Here is a 22,374-nt window from a genome sequence, read left to right as displayed (position 1 = left end):
GCTTTGGTAGAAAACTGGGCAATAGCTCACATTTCATCCCTTCACCTGTCTCCTTACCTTAGCAATTAAAAAATTCTTACACACACACACACGCACACACTGGAGGTGAGTTGTTGCAGAGAACAAACACGGCCACGCTCCTCCCCTGGCACGTGATTCACATTACATATGTTCAAGACATAGTCAAATCCATTTCTGCAATAAATTTTCCCTAAGCTGTGGTTGTTTTTAAAGATGACTTGCAGGCTAATGACTTACTCCAGCAATGAGCTGCAAGTTTTGTGTTTAATCTTTGAAGCCAAAAAGCACAAGGGGCGATCTAATTAAAGAAATTACTTATGTGACTATCGTCTAATACATATATTAAAGACAGTGCCTGCCGTGAAATTACCTGGCAGAGAAGATCCCGAGGCAAGGTTAGTGTCCCGCCTTTCAGCTCACGTGTATTCTTGGCCTGCTGCGCCAGATGTTTTGCAAGCAGGACGACCTGGTGAAGAAAATTCTCATTAGCATCACAAAGAATCCTGTATTTTGGTGGTACTTGCATGGTTACAAAGAGAATTATGAGTCTTTTATCCTATGCAATAAACCAGTAAGAGAAATTCTTATGGTTCTAAAGAATCCTGTTTTATTGGAAAATAGACGTTGGATGAAGAGGATGAGGGGAAGTGGGCAGGGAGGCAAGACAGAAGAAATGCCTGCCATACATGCTAACTGGGAGGCATCTGGGGGGAAGTTTAATATTCTTTTTTTGTTTTTCTTCTAATAATCTGGCAGCTTTTTTGGTCACAACCTTTTTTTTTTTTTAATAGTAATCTTTTATTTATTTATTTATTTTTATATTTATTTTTTTTGGCTGTGTTGGGTCTTCGTTTCTGTGCAAGGGCTTTCTCTAGTTGTGGCATGCGGGGGCCACTCTTCATCGCAGTGCGCGGGCCTCTCACTATCGCGGCCTCTCTTGTTGCCGAGCACAGGCTCCAGACGCGCAGGCTCAGTAGTTGTGGCTCACGGGCCCAGCTGCTCCGCGGCATGTGGGATCTTCCCAGACCAGGGCTCGAACCCGTGTCCCCTGCATTAGCAGGCAGATTCTCAACCACTGCGCCACCAGGGAAGCCCTAATATTCTTTTTTTAACATTTATTTTATTGAAGTATAGTTGGTTTACAATGTTGTGTTAGTTTTCGATGTACAGCAAAGTGATTCAATTATACATATATATATATTCTTTTTCATAGTCTTTTCCATTATGATTTATTACAGGATATTGAATACAGGTCCCTGTGCTATACAGTAGGACCTTGTTGTTTATCCATTCTATATATAATAGTTTGCATCTACTAACCCCAAACTCCCAATCCATCCCTCCCCTATCCCCCTCCCTCTGAAAGCATTAGTATTCTTTAATGAAGATTTTATAATTTGTTTGATCTTACCGGAAACAGGTAAGTTTAAAAGTTCAAGGGTGAGGAAAAGATCCAAAGAAAGAAATAAAGAATTTCAAATTTAGAAAATCAGAGCTAATGCCATCATTTACCAGGAATGTTACCTTAACCCACTCCCTCAGCAGTCTGAGCTTCTGTTTATGCATATGTAAATCAGGCATATAATAATAAGAATAATAGTTATTAACTGGTGGCTGTGAGGATTGAATGGGAATAATGCTATTCACAGTAGTTTTTATTTTTTTTAAAACAAAGCCTAAGTTATGATCTTTAATTGAAAAATTAAACGTTATACCAGAGAGACCACTGATCTTAGATGGAGGAAGCCTGAGCTGTATTTTGGCTTCAGTCACCAATGACTATGTAATTTAAGGTATGTCCTTCTCAGTCTTCAATTTCAGAATCTTTAAAATGAGGGCAGTGGCTTGGTTGATTCTTAAGGTTCCTTCCATTCCAGTTCATGTGTTTGGTGGTTCTATATCTAAATTTTTGTAATAAAAGTCTACCACTTTTATTTTTCCAAATAAAAAATCCTAAGGAACAAATAGGTTAAGCTGTTTGCCCAGGCTCTCTCAATAAGCTAACAGCAGTTATGCATTTAAAATGCAAAACCCCAGAACTTGGTGACTTAATGCTGCGTTAAGTTGCTCTTTTAGATACATACTTATTACAGTGGCTCCCTAAGATTAAATACTCCGAAAAGAAAATGAAAGGTTGGCATTTTAGGGATACTGCCAGTACACTTCTCTTGAAATCTTACACGCATTTTACGAGCTTTAGGAGAATTGGTTAGCAAAGCCGTACACACTTTAGTTACACAGAGTATGCAACAGGGGGGCTCTCTGACAAAGAAGAAAATTAGTGAGACACACATTTAGGCCTGATTCTGCTTCAGAAGCAAAATTGATCTTGCTTGCAATTTTCAAAGAAGTAGAAGTGAGATGCTGTGCTATTACAGGGCTCAGTTAGGGTTATAAACCGTGGGGATGTCAGTATTGAAGATAACTTTTTGATGGTTGCAGGACAACAACGTGATACTGGATGGTTAGTGTTCTGTCAGACAGAGGCAGCCATACCCCAAATCCCGGTAAGGCATTCTGGGCAAGCTCAGAGCTGCTAGCACCCTCTCCTTGGTGAATGTCTGGGTTAAACAATAAGGAAAGATAGAGAGAAGAAGATTAGTTCAGTGGATCAGAGGAAAGTGTCAGACCTGGAAAGGGGCATTAGAACCAAAGTGATAGAATGGAGAGGACATCCGTTTGGAAGTCAACAGATTGAAGTCCTAGTTTCATTACTTTTTAGTTCTTATCCTGACTGATTGAATTTAATCCTCTGTCAATGTTTTGTTCTGTAATAGTGTAATAATAATGTCTATCATGCTTGTCCTACAGGATTTTTGTGAGGATTAAATGCTTGAGAACACTTAAATCATAAGGTGTGATATGACTTTTTTCTCAAGCGGTTCATGCAGTCTCCCAGTTCATACATATCTTCAGCTACTGAGAAGGAAAAAAGATGGGCCTGCTACCAGCCACTCTTAGATGAGAGCATCCTTCATATCAGGTTTTCCAACTCTGTGCAGCTACATGTAGGACAAAAGGAAGAGCTCCAACAACCATCACCAGCACACCACCATTCCTTCTTCCCCCATTGCCACCAACACCACATTGCGGGGAGGTGACTGATCTATTAGTAAGAGGCTGGATCCAGACTTCCTGTGTTCAAATCCTGGTCATTCCCTTTACTAACTTAGAATCTTAGCCAAGTTACTTAACTTCTTTGTTCCTCTCTTTCCTTGTTGATAATAATGATACCTACTTCATAGGGTTGTTGTGAGAATTAAGTCAGTTGATATATATAAAGCGCTTCCACCAATTCCTGGTAAATAATTAGCTCTCAAAAATATTTGTTTTGATTATTATTGCCTTTATCCAGAGTTACAGAGAAGTGCTGTGTGGTAAAAGATAACCAGTAAGGTTTAGTTCTAGGGACTGAAGGCATCTAGCTATGAGCCAGGGGGTGAAGGATAACTGATCACTCCTTTTACTCTAGTTAACTACCCTGAAGTTAAAAGGAAGATAAAAGGGAATATCCTAGTTTGTGTCATATATGTGGTATGATGTGGGTGAGTATATAGAGTCACAGGATTTTAGAGAGGGAGGAAACCTTGGCATTCATCTGGTTAATCTCATTTTAAGTATGAGAAAATGGAGACCTAGAGAGGAAGAATAATTTGTCCAAGGTTCCATATTGAGCAAATAGCATGAAAATGAGATTTCAGCTCAGGCTAGGAGTAGGCCTATTGGAAGAGACTGCTTCTGTTGACTCTCCTCACTATAGAATTATCTTTCTTTCATCTGCATTTTTACAAAACTGCTTCTTAACAGTCATCCGAGATTGCACACAGGAAAAAAAAACCCAGCAATAACAACCATCTCTGAAGTCCACCTATGATGGGAACAGCTTTATTTTACTTTGTGCCATCTTTGCAGTTAATAGACCACTTCATCGTTTCTTATTCCTCCTCCACCACCACTCACTCAGAGATAGAGGAACCCATTTTGAACCAAAATTGAGAGAATTTAGCAGCTTCAGAGAGTATCATGGGGATCAGAGTCATTTATTCTCATGACAGTCTTTGCTACAGCTACTAATGTCCTTTCTTTTTCGAGTAAGTGATCACATAGAACATATTTGGGTACTTTATATTCTATACATTTTTTTCTTGTTATATAGAATACCTAACTAAATGTCACTCCTGGTTTCAGGACCCTTCCAAAAGTAACCTTTCATTAGAGAACTTAAAACATACAGATCATCAGTTATTCTTTTAAAACTTTCTAATTTTATAGATGAGTAAACGGATGCCCCAAGGTTAAATGACCTTTCTGTGGTGATACAACTTTCTTCTCAAAAATGCCTCCTAGTGGGACACATGCTTACTCTCCAGTTTTGAAGATAATACTTTGTATACAGTAAATTAAAAATTGTCAAGCAGGAAGTGGGATGGTTGCCTTACCAAATTCCTAACTTCATGAATGTGACAACTGGGAATCCACCATCCAATATCTCGCCGTCTTCCTCACCATGCTTTGGGATATTTAGTTCCAAATCATTTTGTAAGAATTTTTCTCAGTTTATAATAAGTTTTCTCAAACTGGTTTTGAGTTTTCCAGAGTTGTGATTCTCCTTTTTCATTCTAAAAAGTGAAAGCAAAGATACTATATGTACCAAGATTTAAGCATTTCCTTCTTTCTACCATAAATTGAGTCTCCAGATTTCTCTATGATTACTCATGGTAGAAGTCGTTGATCTTGTAGCAGACAACTGCATCTTCAGGGCAAATAAGTATTTTCACACTCTCTGTGGTGGGCCTAACAGTTTACCTACAGAAGCCCATCTGTGCAGGGAACTCATAGAGTTGCTAACACTATTCTTTGCCCTCCTAATCCTTTTCCTTTGTTAAGCTCATTAACTTTTGGTTACTTTTAAGTCTCCTATCTCAATGTGGGATCTTTCCTACAGAGGAATCCAGAAGGGTCAATGACCATCCTCTGCAGAATTCACTGTGGTTTTGATTCACACCATAGGGGCTTCTTACACTGGCCTTTCCTGGGGTGCTTTCCTCACTTACATTTTCATAGGTTCATATGTTTTCTTTCCCTTAGTCTAGAATGCCACAACTCAGGGGAACAATATCATTTAACCTTTCAACTGTTTGTTAAGAAGTGACACCTTTGATCCGCTATGCGGCTGATCAGCTACGTGGCCTTTGCGACACATGTTCATGCCATATAAAAGAAGTCTTAGCCCTGTGCTTTCTTCACAGTTATGCTGATCTGCTTCCTTTGACTGTGTCCTTGAATCTGGAATCCATTCTACTGTCACTCTTTCCCAGTAGCAGTCAGTTTCACCATTCATTAATCATTACCTTTTCACTTTCTTAAAAAAGGTTTGCCAAGTATTGCCTTGGATGCAGCCTACAGTGATTTTGATTCATTGTTTACCCTAGCAATGCTGACTGTAACCATTTTATAGAATACCCATTTCAGCTCTTGGAACCCTCCTCCTGTGGTTTTGTCCCTGATCTTGACTTGAAAGTCTCTGGTGATGGGAAACTTACTTTCCCATTTTGGGAAGCAGTCTATCTGATGGTTGCTCTGCACTTCCTTGTATATAACTGCTTAATGGAATCCTAGTTTGCCTCTGGACACACAAGGTGCCTTTCTTTTTTTAATAAGAATGTTTCAGATGCTTGAAGATAGACATCAACTTTCCTCAGTTTCTCTTTCCCTGGCTCTAGTTATTAAACTGGTACTTCAAATGAGGTCATGATCACCAGAGAACGAGCAATGTGGATGCCTCTGACTTAGATTCTGAGTGGCCTTAACTCATGGGTTATCTTAACTTTTCTAACACTTTAAGAGTATAGATAGTCCCCTTATAAATTCATATTGTGGTTTCATCATCTAAAAAGTCACGAAGAAAGCTTTGGATTTGGTGTCAGCTAAACTAAATTTGAATTCTTGACCAGGCCCATACTTCAGACAATTAATTAACCTTTCTGACCTTTAGTTTTTTCATTGTACATGTGGATAACAGTATTGGCCTTATGTGGTTACCCTGAGGATTAAGTAAAAGAACGTGTATAGAGCCCAGTACTGTGCTTGGTGCATTGCAGGTGCCTGATAAGTCTTATTTTCCCTTCTCTTTTCTACCGTATCTTTCCTTTCCCTCAAATACTATTTTTTAAATTGAAGTATAGTTGATTTGCAATATTTTATTAGTTTCAGGTGTACAGCATAGTGATTCAGTATTTTTGCAGTTTATACTCCATTAAAAGTTAACAAGATAATGGCTATAATTCCCTGTGCTATCCAGGATATCCTTGGTGCTTATCTATTGTATACTTACTAGTTTGTGTCTCTTAATCCCATATCCTTAATGTGCCCCTCCCTATTTCCCTCTCCCCACTGATAAACACTAGTTTGTTTTCTATATTTGTGAGTTTGTTTCTGTTTTGCTGTATACATTCGTTGTTATTACACTTTAGATATGTGATACCACACAGTATTTGTTTTTCTCTGACTTATTTCACTCAACATAATATTCTCTAGGTCCATGCATGTTGCTCAGAATGGCAGAATTTCATTTTTTTATGGCTGAGTAATATTCTATTCTATATCTATCTATCTATCTATCTATCTATATATATCTATCTCACATCTTTTTTATCCAGTCATCTATTGATGGACACAAGATATGGTTGCTTCCATATCTTGCCTATTATAAGTAGACCTGCTATGAACATTGGGGTACATGTATCTTTTTGAATTAGTGTTTTCATTTTTTGTGGATATATACCCAGGTGTGAAATTGCTGGGTGGTATGGTAGTTCTATTTCTAGTTTTTTAAGGAACCTCAATACTGTTTTCCATAGTGGTTGTGCTAATTTACATTCCCATCAACAGTGTACATCCTCACCAACATTTATTTGTAGACTTTTTGATGATAGCCATTCTGAGAGGTGTGAGGTGATAGCTCTTTGTTTGATTTGCATTTCTCTAATAATTAGTGATGTTGAACATCCTTTTATGTTTCTGTTATTCATCTATATGTCTTCACTGGAAAAATGTCTACTCAGGTCTACTGCCCATATTTTTGGTTGGGTTTTTTTTTTTCTTTTTTTGATACTGAGTTGTATGAGCAATTTATATATTTTTAATATTAACTCCATGTCAGTTATATCATTTCCAAATATGTCCTCCCATTCTATTGGTTATCTTTTCATTTGGTTGATAATTTCCTTTGCTGTGCAAAAGCTTTTAAGTTTAATTAGGTCCCATTTGTTTATTTTTGCTTTTGTTTCTTTTGCCTTAGGAGACAGATCCAAAAATACATATAAATATTGCTAAAATTTATGTCAAGGTGTTCTGCCTATGTTCTCTTCTAGGGGTTTTATGGTTTCTGGTCCTACATTTAGGTCTTTAATCCACTTTGAGTTTATTTTTGTAAATGGTGTAAGAAAATGTCCTAATCTCATTGTTTTACTGTAGCTGTCCAGTTTTCCCAGCATCACTTATTGAAGAGACTGCTTTTTCTCCATTGTATATTCATGCCCCATTTGTCGTAGATTAATAGACCATAGGTACGTAGGTTTATTTCTGGGCTATTTGTTCCATTGATCTATGTGTTTGATTTTATGCCAGTACCATACTGTTTTAATTACTATAGCTTTGTAGTATAGTCTGAAGTCTGAGAGAGTGACACCTCCAGCTTTGTTCTTTTTTCTCAAGATTGCTTTTGCAATTCGGGATCTTTTGTGGTTCCATATGAATTTTAGGATTATTCTAGTTCTGTGAAAAATGTCATGGGTATTTTGATAGGGATTGCATTAAATCTGTAGATTGATTTGGGTAGTATGGTTGTTTTAACAATATTAATTCTTCCAATCCAAGAGCATGGGATATTGTTGAATTTCTTTGTATCATCTTCAATTTCCTTCATCAGTATTTTATAGCCTCCTTGGTTAAGTTTATTCCTTGGTATTTTATTCTTTTTAAAGTAATTAAAATCCTGTTTAATGTGATTTTAAACAGGATTGCTTTCTTACTTTTTCTTTCTGATAGTTCATTATTAGTGTATAGAGAAGCAACAAATTTCTGTGTATTAATCTTATATCCTGAGACTTTGCTGAATTCATTTATTAGTTCTAATAGTTTTGGGGTGAAGACTTTAAGGTTTTCTATATAAAGTGTCATGTTATCTGCAAATAGTGACAGTTTTACTTCTTCCTTTTCAATTTGTATATCTTTTATTTCTTTTTCTCATCTGATTGCTGTGGCTAGGACTTCCAATAATGTGTTAAACTGAAATGGTGAGAGTGGGCATCCTTGTCTTATTCCTGGATTTAGCAGGAAGGCTTTCAGCTTTTTATTTTTGAGTATGATGTTAGCTATGGATTTTTCTTAATGGCCTCTTTTATGTTGAGATATGTTCCCTCTAAACCCACTTTGGTGAGGGTTTTTATCAAATACTTTTAACCTATACTTCGAATGTAGAGGTTTCAGTTTATGTTTTTGAGTGATTTGAACTAAAAGGCCTGAACTAAAACCCAATGATTCCTTGACTGACATAAAAATTGGGGTTAATATAAGGCTTTACTGAAGGCCAGTGTGTAACAAAGGAGATTACAACACAGAGATAATTTGCAACTAACATCTAGATAACTTGATATGGTTCATTCTCTGGAGTCCACAGCTCTAGACTAGTGTCTTAGGAGTCTCTATGAGGTTGTTTTCCTATATAGTTTCTGGCCTGATTCTGTTTGGTAGAGGATTTCTTCCCTTGACGGTCAGGAAAACTTTAAGTGTGGATGGATTACTCAAAATCCAGGTACAAAAAAGAAGGGCATACCTTACTTCGTGAGTTAAATGCACCTTCCCAAGCCCATATCTTTTTTTTAATCTGATGCCTGAAACTATGACTTTCTACTCACTTTAGGGAATAACTCTTCCCCTTCTGAGAATGTTGTGGGTTTACACTAGGGTTTTATCAGCGTAGCATCATCAGAAAAAGGTAGCCCAACATCTGTGCTAGATGCCCAAAGGGGATAAGGGAAAACACATTCCCAGATTAAGACCATGTGTTTTCCTCTATATCAGACATTTGTTTCTTTCTTTTTTTTCATAGCCACTACTTAACTGATGCTACCAGAGACTAAAGGTGATACTACTATTAATAAAAGTATGCCTAAGGTTTTGCTTAAGGTAAAACTTGAGACTGTTCTTACTCATCCTGAGCATGTATTACTTTCAAGTCAAAATTAAATCAACACACATTTACAGAGCATCTACTATAGTCAAAGTGATGTACTAGATCCTCACAGGAACAAAAAATGTAAGTCATGATTCTCACTCCCAAATTCTATTTCTACTCTTATATATAGATCATATTTAGAATCTTTTTTATAATAAAATCCACTTATTTTTAACATAAAGTCAACATTCTTTCCCTGGCTTTTGTCCTCAGAAAATAATAAATGCTCTGGTTACTTATCTTTTAAAAGCCAGCTATGGCTATTTCCTTGTCTTTTTCCTTTTTTGGGATGAGAGGAAGAACTGTCAAAATGAAGAGAAAGGAATGGCCCTCTTCTCCATTGCTGTATTCTTAGCATACTCAACCAACTAGAGACAATTTTCTAGCTTACGTTTAAAGAGGTTTCTTTTCTATGGTTTCTAGTGATGACAATATGTATACGTTGTCTAGAATGGGATTATGACCTCATGAGATCCCATCTAGCTAATACTGCATGTTTAAAAACTAATATCTTGTCCAAAACATTACAAAAATATTATTTCTCCATCTTGCTCCAAATGCTGTTTAAATAAATATGCTTATGCAATCATCTTGTTCCTTTCTAGATATCTGAGCACTGAAATGCTTATTTACAACTATCTATCTATCTATCTTGGCTTTGACTGGGTAAACACACAACCATCTACACCAGTATCCTCTTGATTTCATGTTGCATATGCTGTATTAGTGGGCAAAATTAAGCACAGGGGAGTATAACTTTATGTGAAAATGATTGTTAAGTGAATAACTTAGAACTTTACTGAGTGCTTTCATTTACTACTCTGGAATTTTTGAACATTTTCTTGTCTCCACAGCATTCCAAAAGGAAGCTTGCCAAATATTTTTATTTTTTGTTTTGAGATATTTTGTTTAGCCTAACAATGTGAATTTAGAGGTTTGTAGATGAATGATGCTACTTTTCATACATCCATCTACTCATCTACCCATCCATTCATTCATTTATTCATTCACTCGTGCATACTGTTCCTTGTTTCAAAAACCAGTGTTATCTTTTCAATATATTATTTTAAGTAATCTAGGTCATTTTACAGGCAAATAAACTTAGGCTCACACAAAGTAACATTATGCAAAGAAAGATTATTCTAAATCACATATTCTTTCTACTTTATATTTTATTTTTAGAGAATTCTAAAAAGTTAGGACTAGAAAGGACCTTACTGGTCACCTTGTCCAAACTCCCATTTGATCCCCTGACAGTTTTCTCTAACCAGATTGTATATTTCAGTTATTTCCAATAAAATCTTATTAAATATCAAATAGGATCAGTGAGGTCTTTCACTACTTGTTATTTTCGTAGAGCCCAGTGCTATGTGCACACAGAGGACAAAATGTGAATTTATGACAATTTTAATAATATAATTTGAGTGTCAGTCATGTGCTGGGTGCTGTAAAAGACTGCTATTTCAACAAGATCCATCCCCTGAAAATTTGGAATCTAAAATTAGAAATGGAGCAACTAGGTCCATGGAGAAAGCAGCTCAGTACAGATGGGTGACAGCATGAATGTTAGGATTATCAAACGATTTTAAGGTCATTTTGATCATATTCTGAGACTTTAAAAATTGACTACTCATTTTATCTGATGTCTGTGCTCTCTTTTTTCATTATTATATTCCTTTTCTTCTCTGAATGTGAGTGTGTGTGTGTGTGTGTGAGAGAGAAAGAGAGACAGAGAGAGAGAGAGAGAGAGAGGGAGAGAGAGAGAAATTGAGAGAAGAGAGGGAAAGATCAGAACTGAAACTCTACACCTAAATATAGGGGTGGAGGTTGGTCAGGGCAGAAATCTAGGTACCATGTACCCTCTCAGGCTATCCAATTTTAATAGATGGATTGAATTTAGGCAGATTTTTGGGAGTATTGATGAAGCAAAATGATCAAGTTGGAAATGTGGAGGCTACCCTTGAATTAGTTTTGAGTTTGTTTGTTTGTTTGAGTTTGTTTCTTGATATAAGAATAAATGTTTCATTTTAAACTTAAAAAGATGGATGGATGAATTCATTAATTAATTCATTTAAGTATTTATTGAGCATCTGCTATATACTAAGTGATATTTTAGGCACTGGAGATAGGAAAGTAAATAAAACAGACAATCTTCCTCTCCTTATGGGTTTTACATTCTTACGAGGATCTTCAAGCTACATTACTCATCTAGAAGGAAGGGGTATCACTGAATCGGTGACACTGGAAATTAGAAAAGGGCTAAAATGATGGAGAATCACTTGGGGCAGTTTTTTAATATCCTCAATCCAGCTAGGAAGGAAAATAACCAAGTGCCAAACATGTGTTTTAAGCCAAACCAATGTACATTTTTTTAGGAATAGGAATGGAAAAAGTGTAACTTTATCCTCTTAACGGATTTGTCTAATTTCTGTTTTGATTTAGTGTCCCTGTAGTTTTCTCATGAAGCTCAACTTAAATTACTGAATTAAGGAGGAAAGTATTTGGAGGCCACAACCTCAGAACCAAAGAATACCCTCTTATGCCAAGGGTGAGAAAACCACTATCTTAGTTCCCTGGCCCAGAGAGATGTAAAAGCTGCAGAGGGAGGAGATTTGAAACACTTGAGTCCCCTGGTTCTTTCCAACATTGAAGGATCTCTTCAAGGTCATTTATAAGATGTGAAACCCTCCTAGGGGAGCACTAGAGGTCAGTGAATGAAAGGACACATAACATTCCCATTTTTTCTTTATGTGACCTTAATTGGGACATGAGAGACATTGAGGTCAGAAGACCTGGATTAAACTCATGTATCTTCAGTCATCTCTTGTGTGACCCTGGGAGATTACATCACTTACTGGAGTCTCAATTTATCTGTAAAATTGAGTTATTATTATCTCCTTAATTTTCCTCACAAGGTTGTTAAGAAACTCAGTGCGATAATACATGTGAAAATGATTTCTAAACAGTAAAAGACTATATCAATGCAAATGATAATTACACTCTTACTTTAAATTGTATTACATCAATATAATTATTCATGATATCATGTTTTTATTGACATACAGCATAGAGGATAAAAGAGGAGCTCTGGAAATAAATTAGTTACACTTGAACTCTACCAATTCTTAACTGGGTGACTGACTAAGCAATGTAACCTCTCTGTGCCCCAGTTTCTTCATTTATAAAATGAGGATAATGACAGACCATACCTCATAGGGTTGCTATAAGGATTCAGTGTGTCAATAATTGCAATGCAGTTAGAACCCTGCAGGGAGCTTAGCCCTGGCTCACATTATTTATAGCTTATGTTTCTTATTAAAACAGACATCCTCCAAAACATTGATAATTTCTCTACTTGGGCAATAAGGATACTACCCTTAATCTGTGTCATAAAGAAGAATTAAATATACTGTCTTTCTTATTTTGAGAGATGACCAAAACCAGACAAACATATAACATGTAGTAATTCAATTTTGAACTGTTGAATAAAGCACCATAAAGGAATTCACAAATTATTAGAAAGTAATTGTTTATGTTGCTGTTGTCAACCTGTTTTAACTGACAATCTGAAAGAGAAAAGGAAATGGAAGTAAAGCCATTGTATGGGATAATATTCATGGAGAAAAGGTCTTCTTCTGCCCGTCAAGCTTGCGGTGTCAGAGGCTGGTGAGCTCATATTCACCAAGGTTTGAGTCAGGGGCCTGATCTCAGAGCAGGATGATATATGAGAAGAGATGATTGCCCTCCGCAGCTGGTTGTTGACTGCCCTTGCCCACAGTCACCCTCTCACTCCACCTCCATCCTCCCCTCTGTGCAGGGTGCTCACCTGGTTCCTCATTTTAAGGATTGAGCCTGTTTTGCACGTTTCCTGATAGAAGCCAGAGATCTGGGTTCCTCAAATATGGAGACACTTTTTCTTTTTGGCTCCTTTGTGTTCCCAACAGACAAGGACATTGACACTATTCTGCTAATGAAAATTTTGTTTGCCATTACAATGTCAAGGTTAATCATTCATTTCAAGTAGATTTCCAGCCTTTGTTAAATACATTATGTCCAGGAGTGAATGATGGTGTGTATGAATCACAAGCTATGTTTTCCTGTTTTGGGAAGTCTGGATTTTATAGGAGGGACTTGATTTAAATGGATATTTTAATGACAGCGTGCTCATTCTAATACTTTACATTATGGTCACATCTTCTTTGAGCCTTGCAGCAGCTCAGTTAGATAGGTACTGCTCGTGTCATTATCACTGATGTATTTTACAGATGTGGTTTGGAGATTGAATAACTTGTCCGGTAGCATACAGCGAGTGGGTGATTAAGACAGGAGCCAAATAAGATCATGATGAGATGAACTATAAGCTTGTTGAGGGCAGGGAGAATGTAGAGGTGTAAAGAGTTTCCCTTGGTAACTGAAACAGGGCCTTGGATGCAATCTGTGCCCAATTCAAGGTTTCAAGTGAATGACTGCAGTGGTCCTAATAGTTTGGTTTAGGAGTTGAAAGACTTGGCCTATAAATAAGGGAAAAACTATTCAACATTCTGTATTTTTTCCCTTTAGAATACAGAGATGACTTAAAAATATGGAGATGATTAAGACCATGTTTTATTTGTTTGAAGGGAGGTCAGAAATATAAATATAATTATCCTTTCAATGTGTATCTGGCAACTTTCTCCAAGTAATTCAACTGCTTCCACCTATGCTGTCTTTAGAATTGTAAATGGAAATTCTCAAGTTGTTCAAAAATAGAGCAAAAAAGTCAAGGTATTGTTATCCCTGAGATATTGCCCTTCAAAATGACCTGATTATTTTAATTAAATCATCAGTAGGTTGATGTAATCTCATTCCTGAACCCCAAATGCAAAGATATTGGAAATGTCCTAGTAACCATGAAGGAAAACTTATGAGAATTAGTGGCCCAGGTAGGAAACTAATGAATTTCTTTTTTTTTTTTTCTTTTTTCGATGTGGACCATATTTTAAAGTCTTTATTGAATTTATTACAATATTGCCTCTGTTTTATTTTTTGGCTGCGAGACATGTGAGATCTTAGCTCCCTGACCAGGGATCAAACCCGCACCCCCTGCATTGGAAGGCGAAGTCTTAACCACTAGACCGCCAGGGAAGTCCCTGAATTTCTGAATATAAAAAAATTAACGAGGGTATTGCTTCTGATCTCAACAGCCATGTAAATAGGACCTAACTTCTCAGATTTCCCTGTATTTACCTCTTCTTCTCACTGGAGAACTGAAGTAAATGATGCTGATGATGAGTTAAAGGGCTCAACAGCTAAAAAGCACCCTGACAATAGCCACAGGAGTGCAAGGGAAGAAGTAAAGTTTTTGTTGTCTAACTGAATTGAAAACACCACATTCTCTTAGTAGCGATCTAAAGACATGGAATGTCACTTTCAGAAAGCTAGCATTTATTGTTTTCATTTTGTTCCTTAAATGCCTAACGATGCTGTCATGTCAAGACAAAGAAAACTTCAAACAGCAACTGTTACCTGCTTTTTCATCTCTTCCCCCATCACCCTCTTCTATCCTGTGCTGCTGCACTGGCTACCTTCTGCATCAAAACATCTTTCATGTCTCATAAACCTACAGGAAAAAAAAAATTAACACACTCAAAGATTAGAGAACACACATTCTCTTTCCAGGCCCTTTTTTTTTTGTGGGGTGGGGGCGGGCACAGACGGTAGTTCTAGTAAAGTGTGTTAAATTTTTGAGAGTCTATTTCTCCCTTCTAGGATTATGTGTTATCTAAAATGTATCTATTCTATATATCTCTCAAACTTTGACACCTGAAGAACTTGTCAAAAACTCAGAATTCCTGGGCTCTACTCACAGAGATTTCTGTTTTCACGTTCTGAGAAACCATCAGGAATCTACATTTAAAAAAAGCATCTCAGAAGAATATCATGCATTTTCTTAAAAAAATAAACACTGTCATCATCTCTTTTACTCATTTGGCATTTTCCACTTTTCAGAATGCTTGCACATACATATTCAGTTCTGTGAGGTAGATGGGAATGATTATTCCCATCTTGAGGATAAGAAAAAGACTCAGAGTTTAGCAGTGATTTTCTCAAGACCTCACTATACACCCCTCTGTCGCCCATTTCTCTGGATTCCTCACCTTAGCTGACCTTTTTCTTTTTGGGTGTTGAACTGCAAGAGGCAAGGAGCCCCCAAAGCCAGCCAGTACTATTTGTACCTGCCTTCCTCAAGAATAAGACAAGCCTCGTGGTAGCCAAGGAAGGAAAACACGTAATTTTATCTATGAAATGTGAACATTTCCCAGATGTTCCCAGAACATTTCCCGTATCATTGACAGTGATAACAACTGATTTTCAGTAATGTCCCTTACCACATCCAGATGCGGTTTTGAAAATGTATTTGGCTGGCTTCACTTTTGGAGAAGAGGTCTGTGTGTGGTCGCCTGTGTGCGTGTGTGTGTGTGTGTGTGTGTATCTTTTTGTTATGTACTGTTAGAATCCCAAGTTTACTGCCCTTATTCAGGCACACTGAACAGCTGCAGGGGATGTGGTGCTCCCCATTGACAGCTGGGATTCCCCCCTCTCAGGGCGCCTTGCCTATTTAATCCTCCTCCCAGCTGTAGCCTCATAAACCTGTCTGCCTGTGTTATGTCCAGCTGCAGCATGCAAGGTCCAGGCCCCCAGACGTGGTGGGGCCGTTTAACACAGTGCTTGCTCTAAACAGCCTCACAGGCCTCAATTCTTCTCCTTCTACTAGGCCCACAGGTTTGTGCCCACATCTAGAGAATTCCTGGGCCCTCTCCACAGCCCACATCCATTCTCAGTAGCTGCCAGGGCCTTCATGTTCCTTGCCCACTCTTAGGGTATTTCCAACATACGTGTTTCTGCTTGGAAATCATCCATTAAATCTTTTGGCGCTACCCTTGATGCTTAGCGAAATGTCTGTTAAGGGGAGGGACTAGGGATATTTGAAGACTGATTGAAGAGAGATACTAAGTATGACTAATAGCCACTTCCAGGCCTTAGCATGACTACTCCTTTATGTTTCCAAATTTTTTCATGCTGCATTTTAACTTGGGTGACATTATCTTCTCCGCTGAGTTTTCTGTTGCATCCAGCTGTCATCACAAGCACTCCTGGAGACCCGATTGCCCTCCGCAGCTGGTTGTTGACTGCCCTTGCCCACAGTCACCCTCTCACTCCACCTCCATCCTCCCCTCAGTGCAGGGTGCTCACCTGGTTCCTCATTTTAAGGATTGAGCCTGTTTTGCACGTTTCCTGATAGAAACCAGAGATCTGGGTTCCTCAAATATGGAGACACTTTTTCCTGTTCCAAAATGTGCTGAAGGTGGACCCAACAGGCCATTGTTACTTTCTCCAGTGTCCGCTGCCTTCCTTTCTAAAAAGAGAATTCTTTGTGCTTCAGCTTACTGGCGAGACGGCAGACTGCTTTGTCGGCGCCTCACCCCTAGCCCCTCTCTGTGTACCCGGGATCCTTTAACGGGCCGGTAGTGTTTTCTCCTGGGGGAGGGACGGTACAGAGCCGACCGAAGCTGCAGTTCCTTCGTTCTGCCTCTGAGAATTTCTCATACAAACCTCAATCACGTAGGATTGCGTAGAGAGGAGAAAAGGGGAACGGCAGAAGACGGAGAAGGGGGAGAGGGGTGACGGGAGGGAGGGGGAAGAGTCTGGGAACAGAGGGCGCGAGGGAGGGGAGGAGGACCCGAGCTCTCTGCGCTTCCTTGCGCTCCGGGAGCCTGGCCCCCAGGCTGGCCCCACCTGGGCGCTCCCAAGCTTTCAGCGGGTGGGCGAGCAGTGCCAAAGGTACACCGGCGGCCGCCCACGCTTCGTCCCACCCTCCGTCTCGGTGGCGGTCGTCCCTGCCTGGAGTTTCCTGGGGAGCTAGCGCTCCAACCCAGCGAGCCGGCTAGGCGGCGGCGGTGGCGTCCAGGAGCCGGTGCGGCTCGGCGCGCCTGGAGCCTCAGCCCCCGAATGGGACTCAGCCCTGAGCACCCCCTCTGGGGCCTGGGGAGGAGGCGGCGGGGGGCACCCCGCTAGCCCGCGGCTCCGAGCTGCCACCCGCGCAGCAAGTTGGCCGAGTTGGCGGCAGCCCGCACCTGCTTCCGGGCCCCGGCCCCAGAGTCTGCGTCGGGCCCCGAGGGCCCCAGTGGTACACTCGGCCGCCTCCCGCCCCCCAGACCCGGCGGCCTAGGGGGCCCCTCTTGCGCCCCGGGCGCCAGACCATGGTGGGCAGCTCCGAAGCGGAGCCGCAGCCGCCTCGAGCAGACGTCGCCCGCAGCCAGCCCCCGCCCCACCCGAGCCGCCGCGCGGCTGTTCGCAGCGCGCGGGTCCCTTCCTTCCTCGGCCGGGATGGGCCGCGCGGGACTGAGTGATCGGCCTCGCGTCCGGCGGGTAATCCCCATCTGATCTGATGCCTGTGAGCCGCCGACTGCCGGGCCGCGCAAGCCTGGGAGCCCTGGGCAGCGCGGCGATGACCTGATCCCGAGCTCGCTAGGGCGCCCCCTCCTTCCCTCGCTCCCTCTGAGCCTGTGCGGAGAGCGGCTCGGTGCGGCGGCCCCTGGAGGACCATGGCGGGGAGCTCCAGTTAAAGGCGTGTGGGCGCCGAGCTGGAGAGGAGACCTTCGGCATCGCTGCCTTTTGAGGGGGCTTATTTAAACTACTGAGTCATTCCAGATTTAGGATTCCCTAAATAATCACCAACTGTGCCCGTCTTGTGCCAGAAAGAAAGAGGAAAGAGAAAGAGCACCTGCTCTTGGGACCCCGCGTATCCGCGGCGCTCGCCTCTCGCGGGTTTCTCCCGGAGGGGTGCCTGGCCCTCGAGGATCTCCCTCCCTCCCTTCCTTCCTCTTTCCCCGTCCCTCCTTCCCTCCCCCCTCCCTCGCCTCCCGCGCCTCCCGCTCTCCTTGCAGCGCTGCTGGCGGGGAGTCGCGCTGGCCGCAGCTGGAAACAGCTGCCCCCGCCTGGCGCCCCTACCCCGACTCCGGCTAATCGCTCCCACTTCGCGCCTCTCGGAATTCCAGAACTCGGGCGGCGGGCCCCGGGAGAACCGCAGCCGGTGCGATGCATTCCGTAGACCTCACCCAGCCGGGACGGACCTCCTAATCTCCAGAACTGCGGGCCGCAGGGAGTTAAATTGCTGCCTTCCTCTCCTCTCTTGCGGTTGGTGGCTTGTTTTCTAAAGGAACGTTTTATTCACTTTTTAGTATTTTCTACCGGGGGCACGCTACCCGCCTCGGTCCAGACTGCTTTGTAAACGGGTTTTATATGTATGTATGTGTAGATATACTTTGGACACCTTACAACGCTTGCGCCTCTCCAACAGAGGCACGGCTTGTTGTTTTGGACATCCTTCTTCCCTTTCCACTTGGTACTCCGAACGCAGTGTGACCAAACTCCCCACTGCCCCTTGGACGCGGATCGCCTTGGGGTGCAAGTTTGGGGTGCAAGAGTCTAGTTAACAGGAAGGCCTGGGACGGCCCCGCCCCCGCCGCCAGCGGTTGGGGAAGTTTACATCTGGATTTTCACACATTTTGTCGCCACTGCCCAGACTCTGACTAAACGTTGTGGGCGCCGGGTTTTCGGTACTGCGGCCTTCTCAAATATTAGCACTGCCTCCCCGCGCCTGCCCTGTCCCTCCAGGCCGCCGAGGTCCTGCCCTCGCCCCGGCGGAGCGTGATCCCGAGGGCGCAGTGGAACCCGGGGCCTGGGGCCCGCGCTGAGCAGCTATGGCTGCAGCGATAGCCAGCTCCTTGATCCGGCAGAAGCGACAGGCGAGGGAGTCCAACAGCGACCGGGTGTCGGCCTCCAAGCGCCGTTCCAGCCCCAGCAAAGACGGGCGCTCCCTGTGCGAGAGGCACGTCCTCGGGGTATTCAGCAAAGTGCGCTTCTGCAGCGGCCGCAAGAGGCCAGTGAGGCGGAGACCAGGTCAGTAGAGGTACAGACGGTGGGCTCCCTAGAGGCTGACACCCCCCCTCCCCTTCTGAAAAGCACCTGGGGGCATCCATGGAAGAGAACCAGGATCCCCCTCTTCCATTCTGGCCCCCGTTCTCCAAAAATTTTCAGACATCTTTCAGTCGCCCTCTGTTAGTTAACAGCGTCTTGTCCCATATTCAGGAAAACACTTTATACCTTGATGAAACCACGGTTTGACTAGGGTGAGAGTTACATATATAGATGCTCCTGGTCCCATAGAGCTTGTAGAGTCCTTGAGGGCAGTGACCACCTCATTCTCCCTCTCTCTCTCTTTCTCATCTATCCCTTCATCCGTCCATCCATCCATCCATCCATCCATCCATCCATCCATCCATCCATCCAGTGTTTAATCTGCCTACTGAGGACCTAAATATAAATAAACCTTCCTCCCTATATCTCTCATAACACTTAGCACAATTCTTAACACATAACAGACACTTAGTAGACACCAGATGAACTTAAATTTACTGTCTTTTTCTAAATCTTTCTCTAGCAACACATCATGTCCAGTCTTTCTCACATTCTGATCAATTTCTCACCTCCCCATTTTTACCCATGCCCTTTCACTTCCTTTTACACAGACCTCCTTTTCCTATTCTCTTCCTCCCATTACTCTCATTGTTTCCAATGGCTCTGCTCATTAACTTTTCTGTCCTATTACTCCCATCCTTTGCACACTCACACTTACTTTTGGGACATTACGGGAACAACATAGTATCTGCAATTTGGTCACAGGGAGTGTAAAGAAAACTTTAGACTTATCAGAGATCTTCTAGGCCTGGCCTTTCTGAAGCTGATTCTCTTCTTTGGCCCTAAATTCAAATGGTTGTTCTTTGATGTGTCTCTGTTTACAAAGGGAAATTGGATACCTCAAAATTTCAGAGTGATTATTCCCATTTTAAGCCAGGCTACCTTGAGAGAATGAAAGCAGAATTTCCAAGGTCTGTGCTTCCATCAGACTTTATTGATCCTCTGGGTGTGGCCCACAGGGTCATTTGCAATCTGCAGATGATCTACCCTTACTGTGGACAACTGAAAGGAAATACTGTCTGGAGAGAAAGCTTGCTCTGTGATCAGTTGACTAGTTTAGGTTAGCATCTTTGCAACTCTGACTGTCATGTTCTCCTGGGTTCCAGGAATGAAGCATATGGGCTAGGGTCACTGGGTGAAGAAAACACTTGGAAAGTCTGGACAAGTGGGGCTCAGAATTAGTTTAGAAATTTGGGATTAAGCCTTATGAAAAAGCCGTCTCATCTCATTTTTCCATTGAGTTTTCATGACGTTATTCACTCCCTAGTGGTCTCATTTTCTTATTCCGTGATGTTGATGAAATAGTAAATTTCAGGAGTAAACAAAAATAATTATGATCTGAAGGCAGGAGCTAGTAAAGCCTATTATTTTATATTCAATTAATATGGCCTGTTCATTTTATACAGGGAAGATGTATGCAAAATACTAGAGTTATCTCTGCACAGTAAATAATTCATATTAGGGGGAAGTCAAATCCGTTGTATTGTTGTGCAAGGATCATATGGGGGCCATTTTCTCTCAGGGCTTATGTGGTCTGCAAGGGACTTCAAGGCTCTGAGTTCCTTGTGACTCTTATATCTCAGTCTCTGAATTATATTCTTGCACTCTAGTTGGGATAATAATGTTTGTGAATAGACCCTACTCAGCCTCCTCAGTTACAAACAAGGTCATCAAGATGATAGGTAGATTGTTTTTGTGAATGGATAAGATAAACTCGACTGATCTTTGTTGAAGTTGATTTGGAGATGAGTGATTTGCGTGGCTTAATTTTGCATAAGAAAATTGCTTCCTGTGACCTTTTCCTTAGCATCTTTATTAGAAAATAGAGACTTTGAGGGAATTGCTGAGTTTATTGTTTTTTTCAATGTTCATTTAATCTTTCCCTCTTTTTCATCTACTTAGTGTACATTTTGGCAAAGAGGATCATGACTGGTGTATTCCTTTAGCTTAAGTGTCACAGTAATAATCTGGCAGAGAGATGACAGGACCTGTTAAGACATGCCCAGTGCAAAGGCAGCACACATGTTTCTGTCCACTGTGGACTTCAGTTTGTTATGAAACTTAGCTTAGAAGAATGGGAGCGTAGGGTGCAGCAGAGCTTTTGGGGAAGATGATAGTGTCCTGTTACTGTTACTAACAAAGCCAAACAATTAATCTGTTGATTTGCTGTCAGTGACTATGATTCACGTAGTATGGGATGAGCCTATATAGAGAGATATAGCACCTTCCACATCTCAATTCCAGAGAAGATTCTTTAGCTGGATTGGGAGGAAGTTGCTAAACACCAAAAGGAAAAACTATCTGAGCAAATCTGTTTTACAAGCGCTTTGATGTTATGTTCACTTAATATTTGAGTTATCCTTGAACTCACTAGCCCTTCTAAGCCATATTCTGTGAACTACAAACTGAGTCACAAATGGTAAAGTGGAATAACTTGTCCTGATAAAGAATTTCCACTCTGAATTTCTGTCGAGACACAAGTTCCATGGACCAGACTTGCCAGGGGAGAGAGCCTGAAACAGTGAAGCTAAGCCAGGTATTGGATGGGAAAGGCCACGGTTGTATTTCTGATTTCAGGGCTGACACATTGAGTGTCTCTTAATCCTTGTCTTAGCTCACCAAGTTCTGATGCATATCATGTTGAAACCTCATAAACACAGAGGGAATACTGAAATTACACAGTAAAGGTCTCAGATTTCAAAATCATGATATTGCATTATGAAAATGTGAGAATTGACAGGGCAAGACCTCCCATCGCACAGTTCCAGGACCACAGGGCACCTCAGATGCTTTGTGAGTGCCCTCCCTGGAGCACAGTGATGGCTTACACTGGGATTGTGTAGCAAAATCCTTCCTAAGATATGAAATCCTTGAGCCATAGCAAGTTGGTGGTTTATACAAGATTGTACAGCTAGATTGTGGAAAGATTGGGGCTAGAACTTGATCCAGTTGATTCTTCTTGCCTGTGCACTTCACAACACAACACAGAAAAAAGTAGTATGATGAACTGGGTGTCCTCTGTCAAAGAATGGAAATAATTTTGTGCATTATTTATTTTTACCATTAAGGATTGTTATCATTATTATTTTGTAATT

The 22,374-nt window shown here is 41.2% G+C and overlaps 1 protein-coding gene across 4 annotated transcripts in view; it reads left to right on the top strand.

The window, feature by feature from the left end:
• The window catches only part of FGF12 (fibroblast growth factor 12), a 547,790-nt gene that overhangs the window by 280,264 nt on the left and 245,152 nt on the right, over nucleotides 1-22,374 (top strand). Inside the window, exon 1 of one of the 4 annotated variants that reach the window (XM_036851667.1) lies at nucleotides 19,003-19,201. The exons of the other annotated variants lie outside the window; for them this stretch is intronic. Within the exon in view, the coding sequence (XP_036707562.1) occupies nucleotides 19,003-19,201 (199 nt within the window). Of the gene's footprint in view, nucleotides 1-19,002; nucleotides 19,202-22,374 lie in introns of those variants that run through there. 4 annotated transcript variants of the gene reach the window in all.

The sequence above is a fragment of the Balaenoptera musculus genome, chromosome 4 (assembly GCF_009873245.2).
Source record: "Balaenoptera musculus isolate JJ_BM4_2016_0621 chromosome 4, mBalMus1.pri.v3, whole genome shotgun sequence".
Lineage (NCBI taxonomy): Eukaryota > Metazoa > Chordata > Mammalia > Artiodactyla > Balaenopteridae > Balaenoptera > Balaenoptera musculus.
The sequence above is the reverse complement of the archived record's forward strand: the minus strand, read 5'-3'. Positions and strand labels throughout refer to the sequence as shown.